The sequence below is a fragment of the Lynx rufus genome, unplaced genomic scaffold (genome assembly GCF_022079265.1).
Source record: "Lynx rufus isolate CCGP_SWC_20201006 ecotype Redwood Valley unplaced genomic scaffold, mLynRuf1.p SCAF_6, whole genome shotgun sequence".
Classification (NCBI taxonomy): domain Eukaryota; kingdom Metazoa; phylum Chordata; class Mammalia; order Carnivora; family Felidae; genus Lynx; species Lynx rufus.
In genome coordinates, this window is record NW_025814878.1 from 66,029,095 (window position 1) to 66,051,118 (window position 22,024).

Here is a 22,024-nt window from a genome sequence, read left to right on the forward strand (position 1 = left end):
GACCACGTGCACGAAGCGCGCGTGGGGGCCCCTGGAGCGCAGCCGCGGTGGGTGACCGCGCAGCGTCCCAGGGCCCGGGGTACCGGGCGTGTGCCACCCTGCGCTTCTGGTTAGGTGGAGGGCCCGCGCCGCCCTTCCCCCGTCCCCCCCTTGCCTGGTGTGTGCGCGGCCTCGGCCCAGCGCCCCGCTGAGCGGTGCCAGAACCCGGGAAAGCGCGCGCGCACCCGTGCGGGTGTGTGTGTGTGTGTGTGTGTGTGTGTGTGTGTGTGTGTGTGTGTGACAGTGTGTGTCAGGTGACTTGGGTCACGCAGTCTCTCTCTCCCTCCTCAGGGAGGAACTGCCGCGCTCCGGCTGACTCCTCCGCCGGCAGGCGGGCGGGGCGGGGAAGGGGGCTCCGGGCGCGGTGGGAACCGCGAGACCCAGTCCTGGACGCCGACCGCCGCGGGGGGCGCGCGGCCCTGCCTCCGCGGGCTCCAGCGAACCTCCAGACAAAACCCCAATTCAGAAAGAGGTTGCGAGCGGCAGGCGAGGAGGTTTGGCCCCCCACCAGGGTCCCCCGCCGCCCCCGGGACGGCCGGCCGTGGGAGCGATGAGCCAGGTGCTGGGGAAGCCGCAGCCCGAGGAAGAGGACGACGACGAGGAGGATGAACTGGTGGGGCTAGCGGACTACGGGGACGGGCCCGACTCCTCGGACGCCGACCCCGACAGCGGGGCGGAGGAGGGAGGTGAGCGCGGAGTCTCCCGCCCGGCCCCACGCCCCGCGCGTCCTCAGCCCGCAGCCGGTCCCTTCCCTCTGTGTCTTCCAGCCCCGGGCCAGACCAGGCGCGCGGGCCGCGGACTTGGAGGGGGTCCAGGAGCACAGAGTTGAGGAGTGGGGGTGGGGAGGGGCGCCCGAGGAGCCACCGCGGGCTGCAAAATGGGGGATACCAGGTGCAGGCGGCAGAGGGGGGACCCGGATTCGTGGAGAGAGCAGAGAGGAGGCATCTGGGCAGGAGGAACGTAGGTTGTCTGTCCCCTTCCAGGGCCAGTATCTTCCCCCACCCCTCAGCCCCAGCTCTCCGCAGGGTCTGGGGGTTGGGAAGGGGAGGGGACCGCCCGGCGCGTCCTGGGATCTCTTACTGAATGCTGCTGTGGAAGCCTGGTCAGATGTCGTGGCTAAAAAAGGCAGCCGGCGGCAGCGTGACTGGCAGGGTCGTCGGCAGCTGCGGGTGTCAGTCTTACCCCGTGTCGCCACGGGAGGGGTCCTTGGGCTGCCCAGGTCTGTGGAGTGGGGGCATCCGTGGAGCCGCGGGGGGATGCGCGCAGGTGATGTGGGAGTCGCCGAGTGGCCGCGGGTTTCCCGGGATCCAGGCAAATACGGTTGTTAGGACACCTTATCTCTGCTCAGTGTCACCACCTGGGCATGGCGGTGCCTGCCCCGGAGTGAGCGCGGGCGGGGAAAGTCGTTACCGCTCAGAAGCAAACTCTATTTCCTGTTTAAGAAGCGGTATTTAGTAATTGTTCAGTCTGTGGGGGTTCCTGCATTTAATTCTTAGGGCCTAAGGAAGTTGAGAGTTTTTAGGATTCCAGAAAGGTTTATCTTTTTTTGTCCGCCTCCAAAGCAAGGAAAAAATTCTCTATCGTAGGGTCACTTGAAAAGGTCAATAGAATCTGGCTGTTAACATCTAGATGAAGCTGTATGCTTCCAAAAGAAAGAACTAACTTCTAAACATTTCACTTTGAGGAAATTGTGTGAGGGATAGAACTACCTTTGTGACTTGATTTGGAAGAACTTTTATTGAAAATTCATTGAACTTATTTTAAAATTCCTACACAAAGCCTTTCTCTGGAGAACAGTTGCCATTATTTGACATATGATAGGTGCTATTTTCAATTAATCAGAAAGGGAAGAAAGTTTGAAAAAAAGGGGCGGGCGGGGGAAGAAAGTTAAATAAGCCTTGGGCCTGAAAGATTAGAAAGAAGCTTTCTAAGTCACACTTTTTCATAGCGTCCTGTCTCCAGAGAGGGTTTGTGCTAATTCCCCATTTGCTTAAATTTGGTGTGTGCACCTGTGTGCTTCTTTCTTCTGCACTCCCCATAATTGGTCCCACAGTTGAGCACGTGGCCACGTTTTTGTGGATAAAGGCTTTCAGTCCTTTTGTTGGAGTCTCTAGGGCTACCTTTGGTAATTAAATTGTTCAGTCGCTTTGTTATTATTCAAATTGCTTTCATTAGCTCCTCCTAGATTCTTAGCAGACTCTAGAGATTCAGAATGGGGATGTATTTGCAAGATATTTGAAATGGTAGACACACAATAGGGTGCATGTGTGATACTCTTTTAAAAAAAGAAAAAAGAGAGGCTATATCTGGGAAGAAAAGCCCTGTAATTCGATATTGTCCTGGGGACCTGAGAGGTTCCATGGAAAGTACCGGAACTGCTTATTTATTCTGCAGTTCTTTAAGGGGGCACTTTTAAAATTTGATTTGATGACTTGAAATTGAAATGAAAAGAAAGCTTTGCCTGAGGGGTGGGATTTCCTGAACAAAGGGCTTCCCCAGAGCCTGGTCTTGAATGCTCCCCACTGCTCCTAACCTAAAGGCAAACTCATCTGTAACTGATGCTTTTCATTACTTCAGCAATAAAATCATCCCTCGTGAGTTCTTGGGATCAACATGGAATCTTGCTATAAAAGCATTGAGTGTATTTATGTGGTAAGAGGAGCAATTAATGAATATTTGCTCTTGCAAACATTACTGAAGCTAGGTCTTTCTCCCTCTGGGCCTGCTGTGGGTAGTGGTCTATTCTCAGAAGACTTCCTCTATTATCTCAGGTTCCTGTTCTTTCTGTGTCCCTGACTTTGATTTTGGGGTGTACGCCCGACTGCAGAATCACTATCAGGGCGTTCACTTTCTAGAGTGGCAGATAGGGTCCTCAGTCAGCAGTTCTAGCAGCAATTATTCCTGACAGTGTCATGCCAGCCAGTATGGTCCTGGGGAGTCGAGATGAGGGTGGAGGCCAGGAGTTGTGACTTCCCTTTCTGGAACCTCAGAGTGCCACCAAAGGGTCATCCCAATTTCTAATGGGCCCTGGGCACATGTTGCATCAGAATCCTGTATTATTTTTGGCGAATTACGTTTACCGACTCTGTAAGAAATGAAATGTGAGGGGAAAGGGGCTTATTTACTCTAAGGAAAGATGGGTATGGTATATTTTGAACCATGAACAAAGCATTTCTCTAATGAACCCCCTTCCCCCTTTACCTTCCTAATGGACTTTATTTAATGCCTTTGCTTAGTAGAGACCTGGGGCTTTTCCCCTGAGGTTTAGAAATCTCCCCTGCAGGTGGCATGCCCGACTAGGTGGCATGCCTTACCTAGGCATCACTAGGTAAGTTGCAAACCAGTTTATCAGGAGCTGTGCAAAAGAAGGTAGATTGAAAGTGGATAGCGTGAATTTCATTTCCGTTAGTCTTGGAAGGAACCTCTGATCTTATTTTTAAGACGAGGGCCACGTAAGTTTTACCACATTGTGCTATGCACTTCTCCGGCTTGCACTCCAAATTTTACTCATGAATAGCAGGAGTGTTCTCGGGCACTTTAGTTCTGGTAAAGACAGATTTGGGCACCTCTCAACCTCCCTTTGAGAGTTGTTAATCAGAGATAAGGTGAGTCTCACCTTCAACCTCCAGGCTCCAGATAGAACTCTAGAGAATGGAAGCAATCAATAAGCCATTAAAAACAATTGCAGCACAAATGATTTTTAGACACATGGAGTTTAAATCTTTAGTAAATTACTGTGCTTTAAACACTGCAATAACACGCGGCGCCTGGATGGCTCCTGCAGTTGAGGGTGAGCGTCCAACTCTTGATTTGGGCTCAGGTCATGATCTCACAGTGAGTTCGAGCCCTGACTCAGAGAATCCTTGGGATTTTCTCTCTGCCCCTGCCTTGCTCATTTTCTCTCTCTCTCAAAATAAATAAATAAACAACAACAAAAAAAAACTGCAATAAGAAGGAAAGCAGTGAAAAGATCATATTTAATCAGAAAGTGAAATTGTTTTTTTCCCAAAGTCTCTCCCAATTTTTAAGGGAAAGACATTATATATACTTGGCTAAAACAGCTGCTCATCCACAGCCCAGCTACGTGTGTGTGGTCTTATTTCCACGGCAGCCTGTGAAGTCTCTCCTAAGAGAGCAAGTGACAGTTTAGGTCGTTACTAGAGGCATGAAGAATCCACCGGTCAGCCGGTGATACTTGTAAATGCAGTGAAACCACCTGTTTGCATCTATTAATCATGAGTGTCAGCTTTTTTTTTTCTTTAAAGTAATTTAAAAATTATTAGTGAATTCATCCTCTCACTGTTCCTTGAGTGTAAGTAGAGATAGATAATTTTTCTCATGATAGTGAGACTGTGGCTCAGGGGTGCCAGGACTTTTCTGCAGCCACATGAACTACACCTGATCAAAGTTTAGGAGAGAGACAAGTTCGTGGATATGTAATCCCTTTCCTTGTAGTTCTGTCTTATCCAAAAAGAGTTGGGTTGACCCCAGCCCTGGCTATGCCTAATCTCTTGGGTTTCCCTATAGCCCTGGAAATACAGAGATACAGAAGAATTGGAATAGATGAAATACAGAATAGTTAATAGTGACCAAAGTCACACCTTAGACATGATGCTTGTCCGAATACATATATTTAGTGAGCATATTTTTAAAATTATTTTTTAATTTTAATGTTCATTTTTTTTATAGAGAGAGAGAGAGTGTAAGCAAGGAAGGGGCAGAGAGATGGAGTCACAGAATCTGAAGCAGGCTATAGGACTCTGTGTTGTCAGCACAGAGCCCGACATTGGGCTCAAACCCACAAACCCGTGAGATCGTGACCTGAGCTGAAGTCAGATGCTTAACCTACTGAGCCACCCAAGCACCCCATAGACGACATAGGTTTATATTAGATGATTTGTAAACATATTGCAGTGATTCATAGAATCTTGATTCTATACTTTTTTTCAGAAATCTCTCCCATTTTTATATCAGAACACATAAGGTAGTCTGATGGGGAAAAAAGAGGCAGAAACTAAGTTCTGGAGTTCTGGATAAGGGATGTAGCTCTGAGTTTGAAAGATCATCATTGTCAGTCCCAGGTGTCTCTCTGTTTACCCTCTGCTTCAGTCAGTCCCCTGACCCTCATAGCTGCGGTTGATGACACGGATTCATTTCCTACCTACCACAGCCACTTCTTCTCTGCTCATTTTTCTTACTTTCTTCTCTACCTCCTTTATTCTTCCTTATCTTTTTTTTCTTTTTCAAATCTTTTCTGTTCTTCCTCTCTGCGAAAGCCCTCAAGCTCTCTTGTAACTGGCTTTCCCTGGTTCTGCTGTGATACTCAAGACAAATGGGTTTTTCACTCCTGATCTAAATCATTCAAGATGCTGTCGACTTTCTCCTCTTGAGGACCTTCGGGGGAGACTCCTACTCAGTTTCTCAGTGTGTAAAGTAGAGGACCACAGAAAACCCACCTGGATCACTCTCAAAGTGATGGTAAAAAAAAAAAAGTTCACGAGAACTTCTTGCAAAAGTGTTGGTAAATCAGAACACATCAGAAATGTTACTGAATATGTATGTCAAGGAAAAACTTATGTATGGGATTATGTTTTCAGTGACCTGCCAGTGTGATGTGAGAGGATTTCATAAAGATTTGGTGTTCCCACATAAATAAAAATTGCCTTCAAAAATTTTCATGCCTGGGGCACCTGGGTGGCTCATCGGTTAAGCCTCTGATTTCTTGGTTTCAGCCCAGGTCATGACCTCACAGTTTTGTGAGTTCCAAGCCCTGCATCAGGCTCTGTTCTGACAGTGTGGAGCCTGCTTGGGATTCTCTTTCCCTCTCTATTTGCCCCTCCCCCACTCACTCTACCTCTGTCTCTCAAAAATAAACTTAAAAAATTAAAAAAAAAAAGGTTAAAAAACAAAACAACCCCCCCAAACTTTCATGCCTTTGAAAATATATGTTCTGTTTTCTGTTTGCATTTCATTCTCCTAAGTGTTAATCAAATGGACAATGAATCTTTATGATTTTTGCATATTCTTTTATTAGTGGTATTATTATTCATATATTTAATTTCCATGTGGGATGGAATTTCTCACTGAGCTCCAGGGTCCTTTTTTTTTTTTTAAATTAAGTAGGTTCTACACCCAACATGGTGCTTGAACTCATGCCCTAAGATTGAGCCATGCTCTACTGATTGAGCCAGCCAGGTACCCTTGAGCTCCCGGCTCTTGAATGTGTAAATAGCTCCATTGATCAGAAATGTAAAGGAACCGGGCGCCTGGGTGGCGCAGTCGGTTAAGCGTCCGACTTCAGCCAGGTCACGATCTCGCGGTCCGTGAGTTCGAGCCCCGCGTCAGGCTCTGGGCTGATGGCTCAGAGCCTGGAGCCTGTTTCCGATTCTGTGTCTTCCTCTCTCTCTGCCCCTCCCCCGTTCATGCTCTGTCTCTCTCTGTCCCAAAAATAAATAAACGTTGAAAAAAAATTAAAAAAAAAAAAAGAAATGTAAAGGACCACATATAGTGTTGCAAATAGAAACAAACCAGAGGCTTCTTCCTAAAACTGTTAGTATATAGAAACTTAAGCCTTTGTTGACCCCAGAGAATACTAATAGCAAAGAAATTCTAACTTTCCCTGAAGGCTATGTGAGCCTTAATGTGGCCACATTCCACAAAAGACCCTCTCATTACCTAGGCTAGGGCTGGAGTAAAAAAAAAAAAAAAACAAAAAGAAAGAAAGAAAGGGGGGTGCACCTGTATGCACAGGCTGATAGAGACTTATAGATAAGGACTGGGGTCACACAGCTGGTACAGGGCAGAGCTGGGACTTGAACCCCAGTTTGTCACTCTCCTTATATTTTTGTTTTTTTGAGAGAGAGCCTGCACGCAAGCTCACCACACATTACAAGTAGGGGGCAGAGGTAAAGAGAGAGAATCCCAAGCAGGCTCCACACTCAGTGAGGAGCCCACACAGGGCTCGATTCCACAAAGGTCAGATCATGACCTGAGCCAAAACCAAGAGTTGGACTCTCAACCTGCTGAGCCACCCAAGCGCCACCCCCCCCCCCCGCCCCAGTATTTTTTAAACCATTTCACTTGCCATCACTTTGCCACCATGTTATCCTCATTTTTCGTTAAATCTTTGTTTCACTTTCCCGTTTTGGACCCGTTCAAAGGTTATCATCTGTTGGGGAACTTTCCTTAATTATAGTTTTCAGTTGTATAATACTTAAGAATTTATGAAGTGCATTTCATATGATGTCTCGTTCTCTCCAAAGAGACCTCTTGAGGTTAAGGAGGCAAGGCCGATGTGTTAGCAGGGCATCAGGACTTTAGTTCCCATTTTCCTGATTTCTGGTTCCTTCTTTGTTGTGAACATTCCCAACCCACAGATGAGTCAAGTGTGGCTCCTAGACAGCCCTGTGCTCAAGGTGCGAGGCATCTGTCCCTTCCTGTGTATGTATCAGGCCTATTGGGTTTTGACAGGGATCTGCCAGTTATTGATGAGGTAATTAACCTGTCCGGTTATGTGGTGCCTCCCCATAATGCTGTTCCATGGATGGTGGGGTTTCCCTAGTATTTTTAGCAATCTAGTTACAAAGCCAGACTGTTTGGAAAATTTGGGTACTGACAGGACCCAGTACGAGATAGCTAAGTTATGTTCAGTGCCCCTGACCACAGTAGATAAACTACCGAGGCATAAAGTTCATACTCTTGATACTCGAGTGCTAATCTGGGCCAAAGTCAGATATGAAGTTTCCTTTTAAAGCTTCTGTTAATTTAGCTTCAAATCCTGTTTAGTGGCTCTAATTCATTTATCCTAACCAACAAACATCTATTGAATGTTTATTGTAGTAAGTATTGAGGCCTCTGTTTTTACATCTGTAAAGGGGAAACATTATCACCTTGAGGATTAGAAGTGACACTGTTTTGAGCATGGTGGCCAAGGCTGAAACCTTTCAAAAATGCCCTCACTGCAGCCAACAGGATTAGAGGAAAATGAGCCACTGAGGCATGGGCTTGCATCAAATCTGCATTCCCACATCAAACCTGTCTGTGACCTCATGTGTTCCCACTCTTCCTCCTCTTGGGAGTTCCTGGATTCTTTCCTCACCTGAGCTGCAGGTAGACAGGCACCCCACACTCCACACCTTCAAATACCTGTTCATCCTCTTTCCCTTTACCATCTTTGTGAATGGGCCCTTGTTGGCTTGGTCTGCCAGGTTGGGAACTCCGGGCTTCTTTCTCCCTTGTCCTCTGCGTCCTGGGGATTACTAAATACTATTGAGTCAATTGGAATTTCTTACAGATTCGTTCCTTCCGACCATTTACATGGCCTGTGCCTAAGTTCTTTCATTTTTCATTTGTGTTCTAGAATGTTGCAGGATTTTTTACCTCAGTACCCGGGGTTCGTTGTCTTGCCGCTTCAAAGAATGAAGAGGTGGACACAAAATGAGCAGCAGGCAAAAGTTTATTAGAGTAGAAGATCGGAAAGGGAGAACAGTATGAAAGCTCTCTTTACAGAGAGGGGGTATTCAAAAGTGAATGCCTGCTACAGTAGGCAAGGGTGTTTGTTTTACAAGGTTCTGGTCAGCCCTCCCTTCCCTTCCCCCTCAGTCCTTCTCAGGTCCTACCCTTACTGGATTGATAGCTCTAGGTGCTGGGTTGTCCATTCCTGATTGGCTCGTTTTCATTGTATGAGGGGTGGGTCTACAGCCATGTTCCTTGTGGGTCCTACGTTTTATGGTCTACTACTTATTTTTAGTTAGGTCTTTAGTCAAATTCCAGAGGGAAACTTAAGGGGGAGTAGGTGGTATCTGTTACATTCTGAAGAGGAACCTTATGCCTGAGGGGGTTTGCTGTGGTTAGGCAATCCCAGCATTGTTCCAAAATAGTGTTTTTCCCCACCCAGGAACCTCAGGTTCTAATCTTTCTTTGTCTGCCTACTGAATCCTATCTTTTCCTATTATAGAACAACCTAACTGCTGTCAGGGGAGGAAAAACTTATCCTCTTTTCTCTTAGGTTCTGAATTGGGAGCCTGCAAATTAAACTTTTGTCAGTTGACAAAAGATAGATTAACGAGAAAAACAGATTTAGTTATATACTAATGCATGAGAGTACACAGAAAATGCAATTTAAGAGGTGTTTAGAGGGGTGCCTGGCTAGTTCAGTTGGAAAAGCATGTGACTCTTGATCTGGGTGTGGAGATTACTTAAGTGAATAAATTAAAAAAAAAAAAAGGTGTTTAGAATTCCAGGCTTTATTACCATCTTAATAGAGGGTTGGGAGGAGCTGAGGGGCAGTTCTGTGAGAATGAATGACTTCTTGGAAGAGAGTTGGGGAAAGGGCATTTATGGGAAAGCAAATAACTTTTTGGAAAGATAATGGGCCCCCCCGGAGAAAAGATGGGAGGTAGGATTATTTGGGGATGGAGGAAGTTTTGGGGTGATGGTGGGGTGTCTGGAGCCGACAGCCAAGACAGAATTCTTGAAGACGTCTTTGGTGCAAAAAGGTGATAAAGCATGGGGTCCGGGGACAGGACCCGTGGGCTGGAAGAGCTGCACTGCAAGCATGGGGGTGACCAATTTATGGAGTCCGGGAGACAAGGTCAAGAGGGAGTTTCTAAAGAGACTTTCACATGTTAAAGACTTACTGGAGGTCTAGCTATTGTCAAGTTAAGGTGGTTTTTCCTTCTAGCAAATCAGTAACCTGAAGACCATAGGGAGTTCCTGGACTTCAGGCTGTGATGGGATGGCCTTTTTTTGGTAAACTGGTGCAGACTCTTATCAGTTTAATCCTTTGTTTTTTGCCCTTTCTTGTTTTGGCGTAGCCAGGAGTGCCCAAGGAATATCATACATGTCCCACCTGGGGGGGCGGCAGGGGTTGGGGGGCGGACTGGTGCTGTTAGCCTGCATTGTGCCCTTAGCTTGCCCCACGCTCCTTGCTCCTTCATCAGGGACCACATCTGTTTGGGTGTGGTGTCAACTTCTCTTCTGACTTGTCTCCTTCTTCACTGAGAGATTAGAGTTGTTTCAGGGAAGATTTGTGGCAATTGAGTTCTTTTGGGAGGCTCTGCTTTAGGCAAATAAGGGATTTCAGGGACTCCAAAAACTTTTAGCTCAATACAATTTTTATGCCACAGTGGCTTATTCCAAACCCCTTCCCTGTCTCCACACTGACCCCGCCTAGGGAGTCTGTTTCTGGAATGAACTTCTTGAAGTGTAAATCTGATCATACTAGTCTCCCCTTAAAATCCTTAGTGATTTCTTCCTGGCTTTCAAGGTAAAATCTAAACTTCTCAGCATCTCATTGATGAGCAAGCAGAGTCTAGCAGTGGTTGACAAAATATTTTTTGACCAGGATCCACAATAAAATGTATATATTGTGAACCTAACACCACATAAGTCTAAGTAAACCTAAAAGAGTTTCGCTAGCAGTGTGTACTCGTATTATGCATGAGGTACGCTGGTATTTCCCAGCTTCTTCTATTTTCTTTGTTGCAGTTTTTGTTTGCTGTGGAGATAACAGACTTCTGTATCAACTAACCTATTCAAAGATATTTATTGGACTCATGCCATATGCTTTGTAATTTGCCTGTGTATATATGGGACAATACGTACAATATATACAGACAATAAACAGACAAGAAGACAGATGTACAAAGTAAAAAGATAGTTTTGTATAGCAGTAAGAAGACACAGGATTATCAGGAAGTGATGGGGCCTCATTCAGCTGAGAGGAGGTAAAATCACTGCTGGGCTGAGTGGGAAGAAAGCTAACGGAAGCCTGCCAGGCTGAGGGAGGAGCAAGTCCAACGGGGAGGTGAGGAGGAGGTGAGGAACCATAAGGCCAGTGTGGTTGCAGGATAGGGAATCAGTAAGGAAGATAAACCAGGCCCGGGATGAGAGGACAGCCCATGTAGGGCCTTTTGGGGGAAAGAAGGTGTTTGGATTTTATGTGAAATGCTGTGGGAAGCCATTGGACTCTGTGCAGCCCTTTCTTGCCTTTAAACTACATTCCTTAAACTCCAGGAAGGCCAGGATCTCTTCCTGGCATGACCTTTCCCTCATTCATCACTTTTATGCCTCCTTTTCTTTAAGACTCAGATATTTCTCCAGGGAGCCCTCTCTCTGAGCCCATAACACCTTAGATAGCAGTGCACTGTAACTGTCAGTTTTTCTTGTCTGTTTTCTCCTCAAATCACTAAGGAATGAATCATTTCTTTGTGTCTGCAGCCCCTGGCTCAGCCCCATCTAACACACACTTGGCAGATGATCAGGGAACCTTTATGAAACTGAACAAACTGCCCTCTGGTAAATTTCACCTCCTCCGGCAACTTCCTGCACACCTGCTGACACTTTTAAAGAGTCCTCCCTGGGATTCCATCTCCAGTCCCAAATCCTGTGGTTCCTTTCTGATCTTTCTTTTTTAAAAAAGTATTAGCCCTTTCATCGCAGCTCTCATCCTTCATTCTCCTCCACACTTTTATCTTTCTCACGATGTTCTTTTTTTTTTCCTTATTTATTTATTTAAGTAATTTCTGTACCCATGTGGGACTCGAACTGATGACTCCAAGATCAAGAGTCACATGCTCTACCAACTAAGCCAGTCAGGTGCCCCTCTCAGGATGTTCTTGAGCAAGTGGTGATGCACAGACAAAGGTTAATGGAGACAGCCAGAGGTCTAGAAGGCCAGCAGGTTGGCTGCTGCATTTCCTAATGTGCACCCCTTGCTACCTCTCCCAGAGTGGGATGAGAGGCTCTGCAAACCCCCACAGGGTTTCAGAAGCAGAGATACTTGAGGGGAGGTGGGAGAGAATTAGGGGAGAGATTTTTTTATTTTTTATTTTTTATTTTATTTTATTTATTTTTTATTTTTTTAATATTTTTATTTATTTTTGAGACAGAGCATGAGCAGGGGAGGGGCAGAGAGAGAGGGAGACACAGAATCCGAGGCAGGCTCCATGCTCCGAGCTGTCAGCACAGAGCCTGATGCGGGGCCTGAGCTCACAGACCGTGAGATCATGACCTGAGCTGAAGTCGGACGCTCAACTGACTGAGCCATCCAGGCGCCCCGGGGAGAGGTTTTTTTAAAATACATACATGATCTGGGGCGCCTGGGTGGCTGAGTTGGTTAAACATCCGACTCTCTTGATTTCAGCTTGCTCAGGTCATGATCTTGAGGTGCATGAGTTCAAGCCCTGAGTGGGGCTCTGCACTGACAGGACCCCGCTTGGGATTTTTTCCCTTCCTCTCTTGCCTCCCCTCCCTGACTTGTTTTCTCTCTGTCTCTCTCTCAAAATAAATTTTAAAAGACCTTAAAACATACACACACACATACATATATATATATATTATATATATATATATACATATATACAATATACATATACATATATATTTACATGATCTGTATCAGACCCTAGAGGCCCATCACCCTTGAGAGCAATGGCAAATCAATTTTTTCTTTGTTTTCTAAAGTAACCTCTATGCCCAACGTGGGGCTTGAACTCATGACTCCAAGATCAAGAGTCACGTGCTCTACCAACTGAGCCAGCCAGGTGACCCTAGAGGAGGGATTTTTGTCAGCAGTCCTCTGTGCTGTAAAAAGCCTCTCCTGATCAATAGCAAAGTGTTTTTCACTGTGGTTCACATAACAAATACATTTATATTGTAAACTAGCACCACATATGTGTAAGTAAATTTAAAAGAGTTTTACTGGTCGTATGTGCTCTTACTATGCATGATGTACTCTGTTATTTCCTAATCTCTTCTGTTTTCTTTGTTGCAGTTTTTGTTGAATGCCATCTGATTGTTGGCTAAGGCCTAGGTGAAGATACCACATACCATCCCTACGAGCTTGGGCACCTTCCTTTTCCCAGAATCCTCAGGTGCAAACAGACTTGTACCTCCTCATTGGATGGGGGTGGAGGGAGTATAAAAGTTTGCAGAAAGGTCTAGCAAGGTACCTGACATGGAGTATATTTCTGTCCATATCAGCTAAATGTAAAATGCATCTGTATGGGTCTGAGGAGTCTCCACAGAGTTGATGGTACCCTTGCTGACCTGGCCTACCATTGCCTAACAGTTTACCGTTGGTGGCTCACGCTTGAATTTGGCAGGAAAAAGGAAATATTTCTAACGGTGTGTGTATGTTGTAGTGGCATGTGTATCTCATTTCCCACCCTGTCCGTGTACGTAAACATGCATATACACCTCCTCCTCTCTGCACAGTGGCCTCCATCACCTCCCCACTCTCCCAGGAGGAGGAGGTCCATCCTCCAGGGCAACAGTGTGGATGATCATGCCTCATAGACACTTGCAGACCCTGCTGAAGATAAGTTAAAATCTAGACTGACATTCAGCAGTATAAATTGGGAAGAAACAAAGACGTTTACAGACACTTAGATATTTTTGTGTTTGTGCATAATTTGGTGTGGAGTTTTGCTTTCTTTGGTTGGATTGAGTGTTGCACAGCAGGAAAGATTGGATAGACTTTTGGATGGGCCAGCCCTCAGTCTGAATGTTACTTGACCTTCCTGAGCCTGAAATTTGTTTAACTGTGAAGTGGAAATAATACTATGTATTCCTGAAGGAGTTAAATGGGATAAAGAGTGGAGAGTGCCTAGCACAGTACTTGGCATATGGTAGTTGCAGAGTTTTCAGCGCTTGCGTATTTTCCTGTTCTACAAAAGGCATTGTGCCTTTACCTGCATTTGGGCTCTGCTCTTCTTGGAGAGCATCCTTCCCCCCCATCCCCATCAACCCCATCCAAATCCTGCACTACTTTGTCTGCGATCATAACCCCTATAATACACTGAGTACAACCCACTGCCTATGGGCATTTCTCTCCTACTCTTTGCATTGATCTAACACTAGCTGTTTGTGAGGTGATAATAGAGTAACTACAGCTCTTGAGGTTTCCATTTTTGTCCTTGAGAATACATTGGTTTTTTTTTTTTCCTTGGAGGCACCGGGGTGGCTCAGTCAGTTTTAAGCTTCCAACTCTTGATTTCAGCTCAGGTCATGATCTCACAGTTTGTGGGTTCAAGCCCCATATCTGGCTCTGCATTTACAGTGTGGAGCCTGCTTAAGATTCTCTCGCTGTCTGGGGGCACCTCAGTAGCTCAGTTGGTTGAGCTTCTGACTTCAGCTCAGGTAATGATTTCATGGCTTGTGACTTCAAGTCTCACATCAGGCTCTGTGCTGACACCTCAAAGCCTGGATCCTGCTTTGGATTCTGTGACTCCCTCTCTCTCTCTGCCCCTCCCCTGCTTGCACTCTGTCTCTCTCTCTCTCTCTCAAAAATAAACAAACTTTGGGGCGCCTGGGTGGCGCAGTCGGTTAAGCGTCCGACTTCAGCCAGGTCACGATCTCGCGGTCCGTGAGTTCGAGCCCCGCGTCAGGCTCTGGGCTGATGGCTCAGAGCCTGGAGCCTGTTTCCGATTCTGTGTCTCCCTCTCTCTCTGCCCCTCCCCCGTTCGTGCTCTGTCTCTCTCTGTCCCAAAAATAAATAAACGTTGAAAAAAAAAATTTAAAAAAAAATAAACAAACTTTAAAAAAATAATAATAAAAAGACAAAAACTTTATGACAACCACTTAAGAAAATGTGGAATTGAAATCACAACTTAAAGAATATTTAATATTTTGAAATATTTTTGTGTCTTCCATGACTCGCTATACATTAAACATTTTTTTTGAAACTAATTTTAATAATATATGTATATAAATGTGTTTCCTTTTTAAAATTAAAGCCAGGGGGGTGCCTTCCTGGCTAAGTTGGAAGAGCATATGACTCTTGATCTCAGGGTCATCAGTTTGAGCCCTATGTTGGGTATAGAGATTACTAAAAAATAAATAAATAAATTAGCCTAAAAATTTTTATTTATTTTTTTTAAATTTTTTTTAACGTTTATTTATTTTTGAGACAGAGAGAGATAGAGCATGAACGGGGGAGGGTCAGAGAGAGAGGGAGACACAGAATCTGAAACAGGCTCCAGGCTCTGAGCTGTCAGCACAGAGCCCGATGCGGGGCTCGAACCCACGAACTGCGAGATCGTGACCTGAGCTGAGGTCGGACGCTTAGCCGACTGAGCCACCCAGGCGTCCCTGAAAATTTTTAAATGAAATCAAAGCCAAATCCCTTTGATGATTGCCCCCAAATCTTTCACTCATGCACTCTTTGTTTGCTGCACATCCTTCTGGATCCTTTTCTAATGCATTTTCACAAGTATTTATATTTTCTACAGGTTTGAGATGACTAGTCCTGATGTCATTTTAACCTTTGCCTCATACTTCCCAGCACTCTATCCCTTTGTACTACGTTCTGAGAGGATTGGATGTTCTAGTTCACTACTGCCCTCTTAATCTGTTCTTATTCTGCTTTTCAATCCATATATCTAACCTCCCCCCTACAATTACATTTTTATTTCTAAGGTCTCTAAGGCCATATTTTCCATGGTTGCTCTTGTTCTGAAATTGTCTGTTCCTGTTTTGTGGATACCACCTTTTCTCTGAAGATTTTAATTATACCTGAAACTTTACTCTGACTCCTTTATGAACTCTGCTTCTTCAGATGTATGTTCAAGTGTATGTATGTTAGACATTTGAGGAAATGTCTGGAGAGAAGATAGTACTGCTTCTAGCTGTTGAATCCACACACTGTAGTGAGTTAGGGAAGATCAGAGTACTTGAAGGGTGGAAGTGTGGGTAGCCCCCCGTCTTTCTGGGCATCCTGAGCTCCTAGAGCACCTCCTCCCCTCTCCTACACGAGCTTCTATCGTCTGCTCCCACCTGGAAGTGTGCACTGGGTGGTAGGAGTAGTGCACAGAGTTCACCTACTGGCTTCTTCTCACTATGATTCTCCAAATAACAGCCCTGATGGTTGTCTTCATGTCCTTTCCGGTTTGGGCTTCCACCAGTTCTACCTTCTGCAGCAGAATCTTACTAATTCTGGTCAAGGGCTACAGGTTCCCTCTTCAGTCTGACCTTGGTGTTTCTTAGGGATTGCTCTGTAATCTCAGCTTTGAGGGGTTTTGTTTGTTTGTTTGTTTGTTTGTTTCAAGCTCAGGTATCTATGTTTATTTGTTCATCCATTTATTTATGGTTTATACCTTTTCTGTTATTTTTAGGGATTCACTGAGGGAGGGGAAGACCATGACATGTTATCAGTCTGAAAATTTTAAAACTGGAAGCCCTGTTTTCTCTTTTAATTTATGCCCTGCTTTTACTAAGACTGACTTGTAATGACAGTACTGAGAGTGAGTAGCATATAATGACTGATGAAGAAGAGAGCTGGTGACTTTTTGGGTGCTTTACTTCTGCATTACTGCTTCTATAGTATATTATCAGCAGATTGTTGAATTGGGTCGAGCTGGACTGGAAAAGAATGTGTGGGTAGGGTGGGGGTGAAGTGTTACATAGAGTGGAATAGTGGCTGTGCACATCTGTACCTGCTTACTTTTTTTCAGTTCTTGTTTTACCTGAAACTTGTGTGTTTACCTAAACCTGCTGCAAATTAAAACATCAAAATATTATATATAGTAAATGAAATTCACTAAGACATTATCAAGTGTTAATGTGTTCTAGATGATTGTTATCATTGTCTAGACAAGAGTTATCATTTCATGTGGTTATTGTTAGTTACAGTAAGAGAAAAAAGAATCACTTTCCAGTTACTATTGAATTAGATTGGGACCAGGGAGTGAGAAAGACATAAGAGGTGTTGTCAGAAGGAATATTGGACACATTTTCATTTCTTTGAATATATTGCTAGGAGTGGAATTGCTAGGTCACGAGGTGACTCAGTGTTTAACCTTCTGAGAAACTGCCAAGCTGTTCAAAACACATCATTTTACATTCGTACCCGTACTGTGTGAGGGTTCTAATTAGCCCATAGCCTCATCAACACTTGTTACTGTTGATCTTTTTTATTATAACCATCCTAGTGGGTGTGAAATGGCATCTTACTGTGGTTTTTATTAGTATTTTTCTGATCGCTAATGATGTGGGGGCCTCACTTCATGTGCTTTTTGGCCATTTTTGTGTCTTTGGAGAAATGTCCATTTAGGTACTTTGCCTATTTTTTTTTTTAATTAGGTTGTCTTTACTGTTGAATTGTAAGAGTTCTTTATATATTCTGGATACTAGACCCTTATCACATACATGATTTGCACATGTTTTCTTCCATTCTGTGGGTTGTCTTCACTTTCTTAACAGTGTCCTTTGAAACACCCATGTTTTAAATTTTGATGAAGTCCAAAATTCTCTATTTGATGCATAACTCAAATGCATAAGCATCCCTTTAAGGCATAGAGACTCTGATGATCTAGGCAAGGAAGACATTGCTATGGAATGCTAAGGCTGGATTTTTTCCCTGCACAGTTTGCTCCAGGAAACCTCTACTCCTCACACTCCAGATTTGCTGGTTGTGATGTGGAATTGTACAGGTTTTCTGGCCCTCTGGAATGGTGTGACAGGTAGTGACACAGCATTCTTCAGTGTTCTGTACTTCCTAACAGGCCCCTCCATGAGTGGAGTGAGGTAGTTAGCACTCACGGCGTTTGGAAGAGTAGCACTGTCAGTGAATCATAAATCCCATCTGAGGTGGAAGTGAAAGTCCTCTAATTAACCACTGTGACGGCGACTCACCCTCATTCTTGTTTTGTGGTTTCTCCAGTTCTGGACTTCAGCGATCCCTTCAGCACTGAGGTGAAGCCAAGAATCCTGCTCATGGGCCTGAGGAGAAGCGGCAAGTCATCTATTCAGAAAGTTGTCTTTCACAAAATGTCTCCCAACGAAACACTGTTCTTGGAGAGCACGAACAAGATCTGCAGGGAAGACGTTTCCAATAGCTCCTTTGTTAATTTTCAGATTTGGGACTTCCCAGGACAGATTGACTTTTTTGACCCTACATTTGACTATGAGATGATCTTCCGGGGAACAGGAGCGCTGATATTTGTCATAGACTCCCAGGTAAAGCTCAGTCTCAGGTACATGGAAGTGCAGCCCCCCCCCCCCCCCCCCCCCCGTTCAAACCAGTTCCTTTGTGATGGTTTTGGTTTGGCGTTTCTAGCTGTCTGAGTTCTGAGTTCACAGCTTGGCTCCACTCAGCTTTCGGTGGGGGTGGGGGAGTTTGCAAAGGGGAAAAGGCTCCCTCTGTGCATTCCTAACCAGTGAGCAGTGAACAATGTGAGTTGAGTTGAGTATGTCTCAGCGAATCATAGAAACCTCACAACCGGAGGGGACCACCATACGGGCCAAAGACAGCAAATACGTGTCCCCCGTGAAACTCTTGGCAGACATCCACAAAACTGCACAGGTTCTCTGCAACAAAAATATGTGTATAAGTCTACATCTGAAAACGTTTACTCTTTCCTAGGAAGGCAAAGTTCTAAGGGTGCAGTTTTGCTTCTGAATTAAATTATTGTAATTATTACTAGTACACGATTGACAGTGTAACTATTATGTATTTTATAGGTAACTATTAAATATAAAAAGTAACATTTTGATGAGTGTATCTCTTAAGATGATGGATATTTTCCCACTTAATTAATGTATTCATGCTTGAATAAGAATTTAGGATCAATTCTACTTTTGTTTGTGTAGATGTAAGCACTGAGAAACCTTGTTCACATAAATAAGTACATGGATTTGGTTGAGTTACAGCATTTGCTCAATTATTTAAACTCAAGTTATATCCTCTAAGCTGTCCTGTTTTCTACCACAAAGGATTGTTTTTAGTAGTTTACCAAGAGACATCCTGATTGGGCTTTCCTTTAACTTTGAAAGTAAAGACATGGGGACCCCTTGACTGGTGAAGACCCTTGTTACCCAGGTATTAGTTATTCACTTTATCAGTATTCAAACTAGTCTTCTGAATTGTCTCTTTGGTACTCTGGGCCTTTCTCCTGTGAAGTAGGAGGCCAGCAGTTAAAGGGGAGGAGGGGGAAGGGAAGCAGCAGGACCGCAGGTGCATCTCAGGCATGCCAGTATTAGGAAAGAGTACAGGTAACAGAATTGAGACAATGACACTCTTCAAACTCTCCATGTCCAGGCTCTCTTAGAAAGTGTCCTGGAAGCATAGCTTAGCCTCAGGTTTGTTTTGGTTTGTTTGTTTTTTAATTTTCTTTTTTAATGTTTTTTGTTTATTTTTGAGAGAGAGAGACAGAGAGAGAAGGTGAGAGAGAGCATGTGGGGGAGGGGCAGAGAGAGAGGGAGACACAGAATCAAAAACAGGCTCCAGGCTCAGAGCTGGCAGCACAGAGCCCGATGCAGGGCTTGAACTCATGAACCCCAAGATCATCACCTGAGCTGAAGTCAGACACTTAACAAACTGAGCCACTCAGGTACCCCCCAAGGGCCCTCTTTTGTAGCTGTGGAGGAATAAATGGCAGTAAGTCCTTCAAGAATGTACTAAACCAGCTCTAAGTTCAGGACATGATATTTCCCTGAAACTGGACCAACAATCAGACAGGTGGGTTCAGCACACCTGCCCCTTCCAGGAATGCTGATGGTGTTAGGGAGGAAGGGATGTGGAAACTGTTAGTAACAATGGTTCTGAGCCCATGCTTGGAAAACCATTCTCTGAGAAGACTGCTCATGCCTGAGAGCATCATAAATTCATTCAGGGAGCTAGGTGCCTGTTTAATATAATAATGAAATTTTCAGCTAAGCCTTTTAGTTCCAAGTGATTGCACTGTGTACTAACAGTGTAGCTGTAGGAGTGTGGCCATATGTTAGAAGGGGCTCTTTCTTTATTTTTCGGTGGGGGTGTGCAAGGGAGCGACTTTGCATTCTGGTGCCTGATCTGTGAACAACAGTGCCTCCCTTCCCATGGGCCCATCCGGAAATGCATGCTGTAGACACCTGCATCAGGTCCAGGGCCTGCTGTCAGTTACTGCTTTCCCGGCTGTCCCACTTGTACTGACCCGTTTTCTGGCCCATCTGTGGCCTTGGCAGGAGCCCCTACCTTCCTGCTGAGGTCTGCCAGCACCATAAATTAGGGAGCTTGATCTTAGAAGAGCAGCTGGGTTGTGTGCACGCTGCTGGATGGAGGGCGAGCTCTTGGATGTGTCCCACTCATCTGTCTCTTCTAAGCTCCAGTTTTTCCCACTGCTGTTTCTGGACTTGCTGAACTGGGTAGCAGCAGTAGTAGCCCTACCCTTGGGGAAGTAGATTCCAGTCAGATGACTCATCTTTTCAAGACAGTAGCTTAGTAAGTACTCACTTCAATACCATGTTGTGCTTATGTAGCAATTTGCATTTATAGAATTCAAATGTCCAGTGCAACTCTATCCTAGGTGTTTGTGATATGGCTATAAGGTGGCTAAAATAGGTTCACTTGCCTGTTTTTAAATTGCAGCTGTAATTTGGTTTTATTTTTTACCTGAACATGAAAAATGGAACTTAAATTTGGGTTGGTAAATATGTGTTTTGTTTTCTTTTTTTCATTTTCCTAGCTGTAGGGCAGAGAAAGGTGTAAGAATGTTTGAGAAATTGGTCCTTTTAGGTTCCACTTTTTAAAATGTAGGAAAAATATTGAGAGCTGTCATTTACTAAAAAGAAGGAATAACTAGAGAAACTGTTTCAGAGTCTAATATATACTTTTCTATTGGAAGCAGACTGTAAAAGCCATGTTTTGGGGAATATTTATAGGATGTGGTTTCAAGCACTGAAAAGAAAAGCAAACTTCAAGGAGTCTTGGCAGCCTGAAGTCACTGCCTTTATTTCTAAGCAGGGCTCTTTTGGTCTGACGCCTCATATTTTTATTTTTTCCTTGTGAATCCCTCACAATGCCAGTATTGCCATATAAAGATATCACCAAGGAGAACATGTGTCCTCACAGAACGTTGTAAAATAAATGAGAATGAAAACATCAAGAGTGATTTCCTGTGAGCTAAATGCATGACACTGCCGGCCCCCCGGCAGAGCCCACAAAATGTACCCCATCTCAGGGCCCCTGTTGGCCCCCTGAAGCCATTTCACATGTGCCTTGAGATCCACCATGGAGTGTTGGCTTCATCTGCATTGGTGATTGTGACCTGCCTGTAATTCCTAGATATAATTTTTTTTAACTTTATTTATTCATTTTGAGACAGAGACAGAGAGAGTGAGTGGGGGAGGGGCAGAGAAGGAGAGAGAATCCCAAGCAGGCTCCGCGCTGTCAGCACAGACCCTGATGTGGGGCTTGAACCCACAAACCATGAGATCATGACCTGAGCCAAAACCAAGAGCCGGACGCTTAACCAACTGAGCCACCCAGGCGCCCCCCCAGATCTAATTTTGGAATAGAAACAAGGCAGTGTATTTTCCCCGAATTTTTATTTGTTGTAGAAGATAGTAACCAACACAGTGGGAAAAATCATCCATAATCCCTCTGCCCTAATAAACCAAGTATGTTCTTCTTTTAAATGTTATTTTTAGTCCTTGTAGGTATGTGCCACTTCATCACTTAGTTGGTAATCAGATCATTTTATATGCCTGGCAGGCAAGTTACAGTAGCAATTTCTAATCTTTTGAGATTGTGATACCCTCTTGACATTGGTTAGTTTTGCTCACCGACAAGGTCGCTTAACTGCTTGACTCCCCTCTTTAGTTAAAGACATAAACAAGAACAATTTTTGAGGTGTAATTGACATACAACAAAATGCATTCATTATGAGTGTACATACAATTCAGTGAGTTTGATGAATGTATATACCTTGTAACCACTTACTTCACAGTCAAGATATGGAATATTTCCACCACCCAAAAAGGTTCCCTTGTGTATTTTCTCAGACAGCCTCCCTCCACATTTCAAGATGATGTAAATGAATTCTGTTCGGTGTTTAGAGATACAGGTGCTTAGAGATACATATGTATATAGTAACGTATAGAGAGATGATTGAGAATAAACACTAAACTCAGGATAGTGGCTACCTCTGGAGTGTGGGAAGGTAGAGTGATGGGGTAGGCTGGGAGGATGGAGAGAGACACACGGGGCTTCAGTGTCTACTGTTTG

General features: G+C 44.5%; 1 protein-coding gene across 1 annotated transcript in view; it reads left to right on the top strand.

Annotated features, from left to right (window-relative positions):
* The first annotated feature begins 400 nt into the window (after positions 1-400).
* Positions 401-22,024, top strand: part of RRAGD (Ras related GTP binding D) — a 41,664-nt gene continuing 20,040 nt past the window's right edge. Inside the window, exons 1-2 of the mRNA XM_047103096.1 lie at positions 401-725; positions 17,702-17,997. Of these exons, the coding sequence (XP_046959052.1) occupies positions 590-725; positions 17,702-17,997 (432 nt within the window). The 5' untranslated portion in view covers positions 401-589. The remainder of the gene's footprint in view (positions 726-17,701; positions 17,998-22,024) is intronic.